Here is an 8,421-nt window from a genome sequence, read left to right as displayed (position 1 = left end):
ATTAATTAATGATACTTACACTGCCTGAAGAGTACTCACAAGTCCTATCGAGGAAGGAATATTTCCAGATAATTTATTGTTGTTGAATATCTGATCTGATATTTGTTAACCAATTACACCAGGTAATCTGATACTTACACATGTATTAGAGTCATATCTGATCTGAACAGTTCAGATCGAATGTCACCAGATAACTGATTATCTGCTAAATGGCTGCAAAATTGTCATAAGATTAAGATAACACGGGTGAGAAAAATCACTCTAAAAGCTTAATAACTGACAATGTACATAAGATACAAAACTTACAAGTGTTTTGCATTCTTTAACCTGTCACGACCAGGGGCTTTTTCAATAGACACAGGAATGGGTCCAACCATGCATGAAAGATTGGATAAATTACCATTTAAATTTAGCTGAGAGAAACTGCAAAAAAATAATAAATAATTTTTTCTCAAAATATTATATATTACCCGTGAAGACCAGGGGTAGATGGGTGGTATACATTTGTTAAGCCTAATTTTCTAGCAGCTGAAGCAGTGGTTTCACCAATGCATGCAACATAACCCTCCCATGCCTGTGGTTCAGGTAGAAGATCCACCCAAGCACTGTTGTAGAATAAGAGAAAATATAAGCTGAAATACAAAGAAAATAGTAAGAGAATTTAGCATCAGAATATTAATTACCCAACTGCAGAAGGTGATGCAACTGCAACTACAGAAGCAGAGAGTGTTTGTTGTAGAATGGTTTGATCCACATGTTGTACAGGTTCCTAAAGTACAACAAACCAAAAATAATGTAACAGAAATTCCCTTGATATTAATAAGAATGTGAAATGCCACAACAAAAATTTGTCAGAACTAAAATACATACCGTTGTGTAAGTATTCAATCTTGTGATGTGGAATCCACGCTTAGAAAGACCTTCCTCTGTTTGATTTTAGTACATATATGACCTCATGAGATAGTGAAAATGTCATATGTATAAACAGATATAATTATGAAGATGAAATGTTATGGAAGAGAAATAAACTAAGGTGTTAAAGGGTGTACCTATATCACTTGTTGAAAATGTCATATCTCAATAAATCTTAAAACCATCAATTTCCAACACTAGAAACTAAAAGTACCTGAAAGACAATTGTTTGTACAATTGAAATATATTTTTTGCTTATGAAATGTGTAACAAAAAAATACATACTTTTTGGCTTGACCAGCCTCAGTAAGCTCAAAAAAACTCCATTACAACACGACCTTCTACAGAGCTAAGTGCATAACCTACAAACATCATCTTTCATCAATTAGGGTTTAGGGTTTTTTTAAGACTTAGGTTTTGAAATTATGTCAAAATACCTGTGCCATTAGGATAACATTGAACACATCTAGTTTGATATTTCAATGAAGACTCTCTTCTTTGTTCAGGTTGAGACATATTCCTCAAATCATACACATTAACATGTCTTCCAGCAGTTGCCACCACTACATGGTTTCCAACAAGTGATATAGAATAAACTCTCTCTAGTTGTCCATATGTCCCCACAAGAGCACGCTCCTGTGCACCTCCACCATGTGGGTCCCAACACTTCAAAGTTTTGTCCCAACTCCCTGTAATCACTTGCCCTAAAAGCCACCAACAAGAAAAAGAATTGAAAACACAATTACGTAATAGAAGGAAATGAAAGTATGAATGTATGATGATATTAACAAAATGAAAACAAATGATGAAATGAATGACACTAACCTGTTGCATAAGAGTACTCGACACAGCGAACAGGGGCATCATGGCATCCCAAAAGATCCTCCCTTCCGTGGTCAAAAACAAGCCTGAGAGATGTAAAAGGAATGTAGCTTGAAACTTAGTCAAGAAAAAGATAAGTCAATAATCCAAGAAAGTATATGCATCATTTAGTCATACCTTGTGACAGTGTTATCTGCACTAGCACTGAAACCAGAGGTATCATCATGAAAGCAGCAATCAAGAACTGCACCTCCATGAAGGAACTCTCCTCTAAACACATTGGCACTTGCATCATATAAGCGAACACGCTGTTACAAACAAATAACAGGTTATGATCTTTATTGTTATGAGTTTGATATGAATTAAGCTTCTCTTCATGTCTTAACTACTACATAACCTTCAATCCATCCTTACTTGTATACATCTAAGCATGTTTTACTTCAGTTTTGTTTTCTAAAGTGTGTTGGATTGTTCAGGCTGTGATAGTCTAATGTAGCAGTTTTGGTTAGATCATTTGTCAACTGTGATCTACTAATTTGAATTGTGATCTTTTTTCTCTTTCTAAGTTGATTGCTTGTTTGTTGTATCCGACCTCAATCCTATCCAGATTAGATGAATTCAAAAACATACAAGCACATGTTTGCATATCCTTTTGCCAGAAAGAATAAACATAGCATTTCAACAGGGGTGTGTCTTCTTGTCAGTTTGGGTGAGCACCTGCTTCTCAAGCTCCTTAACCCTCATCTCTGCATCCTGACAACTTTCTTCAGCAAACCTGAGCTGCACAATATAAATTCAACAATGAAGACCAGATATATATAAACAAAGAATATCATTATTAGAAGCCACCTTCTCAAGGACATTGTCATTCTCTTCTTGTAGCATATCAAGCTGCATGAAATAGCACAATTTAACGAATTGTACATCACTTAAGCTAAAACTGAAATTGAAGGGAACAAGAAACGTAAAAATTTCCCAGATGGTGGCAGATGAAACACTGAGGAGAGAAATAGGCGATCAAGGAGTCACAGATGAAAACAAGATGAAAGATGGAAACCTAGGAGAAATTGATAAATTGTTTGATGTTTTGAGAGAGAGAGAGAGAGAGCAATGGAGAAATTGATCTCGAACCAGATGTGTGAAAAAAAAACCCTAGAATTGCGATTTTCTTGAAATGTTACCTTGTGTTCGACTTGAGAAGCATCGGAAGGTGAGATAAATTAAGTACAATCAGAGGGAAAGTTAATTAAATACAACATACCTGGATTCGATCCCTATAATAATTGGCTCCACAAATGATTTTAGAGAGACGTATATGAAATTGAAAGCAAAAAGTGAATTTGTGTCTAATCTGAACCCCTCCTTTTGCCTTTTCGATTTCATCTCCAGCTACTACTCCCTTTCCTTCTATATTTGTCACTTTATCTCTTTTCTTTATCTTCCAACTCTCTCTCCTCTTCTGTTTCTCTCTTCTAGAACTCCTTCTTTCGCTGCTCCACCGGTATCGATGCCTCCGGTTGCTTTTGTGACGCCTCGTGGTAGATTCATCGTCACTTTTTTTAAGAAGAGATCAAAGCCGAAGACGATGGAGATAAAGAGGCAGAATCTTAGGCATGCCTTAGTTCACATGGTGAATCGTGACCTAGAGGAGAGAGCAGAGAGGTAAAGGAAGGAGGGTACTTCAAAATTTTGGGAAATTTGGTTTTCCCCTTACCTATATCAAAGAGGAGGGACGCGCGTATTAAAAATTATAAAACGAAATTTCTATACGACGCCCATTTAATTTAGGTGCCTTCCGTGTTTTTAATTTTCTTTTTTTCGGACACTAATTTTAGGGCACGCAAAAATGCGCGTCCTAAATTCTTTAAATTTCTAAAGATCTGACATTATTTTTAGGGCACGCCCTTTTGCGTATCATTAATCAGTGCGTGTCGTAAAAAGCGTGTCATTGAAGGTCTGTTTTCTAGTAGTGTCACAGTCATAGGTAGTTGAATCTATCTTTTCCCTTTCGAAAGTCAAGAAAGGTAAAAGTTTCCTATGTTGTTCTTTGCTTATATCCGATGATGATTTAATGAAGTCAACTTAGCATATAGTCTTTTAGCTGAATTGAAATATATGTTTCTTTGTTAAGCAGATTACAATTATCTATTCTCAACCCATCCCTATCACAAATAACATTTTTAAGTTCTAATTCCTAATGATCTACTCTACTGCGCTTCGACTCCACTCTTTTCTGAGATTTTAGTAGTAAAGATTTTAATTTTTCAGCATCACTACTAACAGAAATAAGCATGTCATTAAAGCAAGATAGAGTATAATCGAAGTCAGACAAGATAGCATCATATGAACTAAAAGGAATTTCAAAGGATTCAAGAAGAGCACATATCTTCGAAGTCATTGGAGACTTGTCGGCACCAGTAGTAACGAAGCATTTTCCAGTCACCTTCTCTTCTTCCTCAATTTCCTCCTCATACTCAGCAAACATAGCTCCGTGTGTGGGGTTTCGCATCTCCTCATCATCTAATCCAGATGACCAGATTTGATATATTCCATCCCCTTCGCTATTACCTCATGCTACCAAAGACATCCCTTTCGTCTTAGCTCTGACTTCTTATAGCCTCTCAGTATAATACACTTCATCCTTCACTCTTTCTTTCTTCTCTTCTCTCTTCCTCAACATGTAATCACTTGCCATATGGTTTGCACCATTACAGTAATGGCAATCGAAACCAGAGTCCCCTTTCAGCTTTTTCTCTCGCTTCTCAACTTCAGGCTTGTTATCCTTTATTTCCACCTTTGTCTCCTCTCTCATTCTCTTCGAATTTGATGAGTTTCCCTTAAAATCAGTTTTTCCTTTGAACTTCGAATTGAATGGCTTCTTGAAAAATTTCTTCACTTTGTTGTTTGAGTAAAAAGCCAGTGCTTCGTCATCAGAATTAACAATCAGTCCTTCATCTTCGATTCCATCATTCTCACTTATTCGACTTCAGCTTCTCTAGTTGTCACCTTCGACATTAGTGCTAGAGGACCACCCAAACTCATTTTTGTTTCTTCAGCAATTTCATTGATCTCGATTTCATGAGCCTTAAAAACATTGTAGAGATCACCAAGATAAAAGTTAACAAAACTTTGTTGTGTCTTAATCATCAGATTGATATTACGCCACTCTTTACGAAGCCCCATCAGAAAAGTCAAGTTTAATTCAAGAGTTGTACGATTGACTCCATATCGAATGCATTTAAAGATTAATTCATTCAAACAATCATAGTAGAGTTCAATATTTTCACCTTCCTTCTGTTTGAATTCTCCTAATTCAATTAGACACTGCTTAACAGAACTTTTCTTCATTTTCTCGCTCTCTTGATATTTATCTTTCAAAGTATCCCAAATCTCGTTAGCTGTTTTGCATCCACGAACATAGTTGTACAGCACATGTGGAAGAGCTCCATGTAGTTCACGCATACAACGTTTTTCATTTGATTTGTATTTTTTAGTTTGAGTAGCTACATTAGCAGATAAACCAGCATTTCCGATTTCAGTAAGCATCGAAGGACAAAAGTTTCAACTCTTGATACACCGTCATATATCTTCATCAATCCCAGTCAAATAATCTTCCATCCTATCAGTCCATTGATCATAGTACTCAGGGATCAACATAGGAATTTTGGTTAAAGAACCAAGGAGGTGAGAAAATCCAATCATCATATTCATGTTGAAGTTCGCCATTAACATACATATAGATTTGATGAAAAGCTTCAGAAAGAAGAATTTAAGGGATTAGTCTTCCAGAAATCAATCACGGAACACTCGATTTAACAAACTAAAAGCAGAATCGAAAGAGATGATCCGAAATGATTTTTAGAATCAAAAGTGCAAAATGTTTTGAATCTAAGACGAGATTCAAAAACTTTTGAGAACTCGAGAAAATCATAAATTAATTGTAATAATCCTGCTTTGATACCAAATGTAGTTGTTAAAGATCGAGTATTTGAAATGAAATCAAAGTTTAGATTGAATCATGAACACAATGAGTAAATAAGATCTGGATGGCTCAATAATACTTCTTAAGGTTACAAAGAACGAATAGACTAAGAACACAAGAATGCTCAAAAGTTACTCTAACTCTAGAATCTATCCCTATTAATAGGACATAAAGGCTAAAACTATTAAGCTTCGACATACAAATGTGACTTTATGAAATACATAAAACATAAGCTGAAATACAGACTTCGACACTAAGAAAGACTCAACGCCCTTCGGCACCTCACAACATAATTCGACACCAACACCTGGTCTCCTTTGTTGATATCCAATTCGATCCAAAATAGCATAATATTCCACATCATATGCTCATGTCTAGTAACAAATTCAAGATTCTTAATCGCAAGCTCAATTCATTACTACAGCTTCAGGATGACTCTGGCAGTCGAAATGTTATGTCTGGGATTGAAATCGATGTTTTGATCAAATCTCGAGAACAACGTTTGAAGACAGTAATGGAACAGATTGAAACAAAAAATGAAGCGCGTTTGAAACATCAATCTGAGTCTTTTCATCATGAGTTCAAGGATCTGAGAGCTGTTGCCAATGAACGACATATTCTCTTTGTCGAAGCAGTTAAGAAAGTGAAGGAGGATGTCAATTTTAAAGTTGAAGATATTCATAATGATCTGACTAACGAGGTGCTTAAACTTGATCAGAATTATTCCAATCTTCATATGAAGGTTGATATAATTGCTGATGCTGTCAAGAAGGTTATTGAGTTTTACAATTCCCTTATCACCAAGTTTGATACGAAGTGAGAGGATGATTCTAAAATTTTTGCCAAGCTGGAAGACTTATTGGGGAGTTTGAAGGAATCCTGGTCCAAGTTTAACGTCTCTTCTTCATCTTCACATTCACAAGAGTCTTTTTCGAAGCTATTTTCTTCCTTTAAAACCAGTATTAAGGCTGAAATTGCTCCTTTATTACGATTGGTGGATTTGATGCCAACCAATGCCCCACGTGTGTCTCATGTGGTGTAAGGAGAAGAAAAGGGAGTTGGCATAGGCTCTTCGAAAGTTGCTAGTTCTGGTTCGTCAAAAGATTTTGATGGTGAAAAAGTTGTTGGGAAAGTATTTAGTACTCAAATTCCAACTTCGCTTCCTACTTCGTTGTCAACAACCTCAACTACCATGACTTCAAGATGTTTAACCAAGGGTATTGTCATTGGTTAATCTGGTGGAGGTTCGAGTTCAAAAGCACGAATTTCAAAAGAATACAAAGGTGATAAAGGGAAAGGGATTGAGACTTCTAAAGAAGAAAAGAAGAAAGCTCAAGAGGCTGAAATCTAATGGCAATGGAAAATCCATAGCATCATTCGTCAAAGGCAAAATAATCCTGCAGGGCTTGGGAAAGGTGATCCAACATCCATTTTGTTACGAAACTATTTTAGATATAATTTTCAATGGCTTAATGCATGATTTCGAGAAAGTTCCTAAAAAGAGATATGATATAGAAAATACTGATTTCAGTCAGTTGGATTTTTCTGTCAATGAGATGATGTGTATCTCAGCTCAAATTGTTGATAAATTCGAAGACAAGGAGGAATATAAAAGGTTGAAGTTAAGATTTCATTCAGTACTTGGAAAAAAGAGAATAAGACATCTGGTCTTTAGTGAAGATTGTGAAATTTCTCACCATTTCAAAAGATGTTTTGTTTGAAGGGTTGTTTTAGAACTATCGATTTTATGTGGTCAGAGCCAACAACGTAGCATGTGATTTCTCAGTGGCTGATTTTCCATTAATGAACATGAATGAACTCATCAATGTTGCAAGGATTTTAAGCTCTGTGGATGCATCGAAATTACAAATTAATAACAAGGAATATTTCTTGATTGGATTTGCTCATATCAAGTTGTTTATAGACAACTATTATGATTGTCTAGCCTTGACCGATGTGGATTTGGCATTAGCAATGGGTCGTCAAGTGAAAGTTCCTCAATCAATGTTAAAGGGTCAAGTGAGTTTACAGAACTTCGATGATGGGGAAGTTATTTTGAAGCCATTGGGGGTGGTGTTTGTTGGGAAGAACAAGAACAACAAGATAACAAAGTTTCTTTTTCAAGTATGTGATGTTGAGAAGTATACGAATTCCCAGTAAACTAATGTTTTGGTTCGTATGAGCAATTGCACGAAGAATAATCCATAAGATATTGATGAAGTTCGAAAGACTATTGCATGGTATATTGAGGTTCGAAGGATACTTCATCAAGCTGCAAAGTTGTTAATGACTTAAGTTCAACACTGCTCACAAAGGGGGAGAATATTGGGTTCAAATGTTAGTTGTGAGGTGTCAAAGTCATTTGTAGCTTGATAGGATTCGAAGTCTGTGTGTTAATATTTGAATATATGTATTTTATAAGGTTAGCTTAGTTTACGAAGCTTTCATGTTTACGCCCTTATATATTTTTGCTATCTTTTGTCATTCCTATAAATAGGGATAGGTGCTAGAGTTAGAGTAACTTTTGGGCATTTTCGTGTTCTTACTCTTTCATACTCTTGTAAACTTCAGAAGCATTAGTTAAGCCATCCAGATTATATTTACTATTGTGTTCTAGATTCAATCCAAACTCTGATTTCATTTCTTTTACTCGATCAATACAAACTACATATAGGGGAATTTTCGAAGGAGCGTCGTGCACTTGG

At 35.8% G+C, this 8,421-nt stretch overlaps 1 protein-coding gene and 1 pseudogene across 1 annotated transcript; both read right to left on the bottom strand.

Moving 5' to 3' along the window:
* Positions 1 to 466: 466 nt before the first annotated feature.
* On the bottom strand, positions 467 to 930 carry LOC145164828 (uroporphyrinogen-III synthase, chloroplastic-like; the record flags this gene model as incomplete). Its single annotated transcript, XM_079083496.1, has 3 exons — positions 467 to 605; positions 684 to 769; positions 871 to 930. Coding segments are annotated over 3 exons (285 nt in total), but the record flags the coding sequence as incomplete, so codon positions are not given.
* A 179-nt stretch (positions 931 to 1,109) lies between these two features.
* LOC145164827 (mitotic checkpoint protein BUB3.1-like) lies at positions 1,110 to 2,158 on the bottom strand (annotated as a pseudogene).
* Positions 2,159 to 8,421: the final 6,263 nt, after the last annotated feature.

The sequence above is a fragment of the Lactuca virosa genome, chromosome 3, assembly GCF_052849685.1.
Source record: "Lactuca virosa cultivar CGN04683 chromosome 3, Lactuca_virosa_CGN04683_v6, whole genome shotgun sequence".
Classification (NCBI taxonomy): Eukaryota; Viridiplantae; Streptophyta; class Magnoliopsida; order Asterales; family Asteraceae; genus Lactuca; species Lactuca virosa.
The sequence above is the reverse complement of the archived record's forward strand: the minus strand, read 5'-3'. Positions and strand labels throughout refer to the sequence as shown.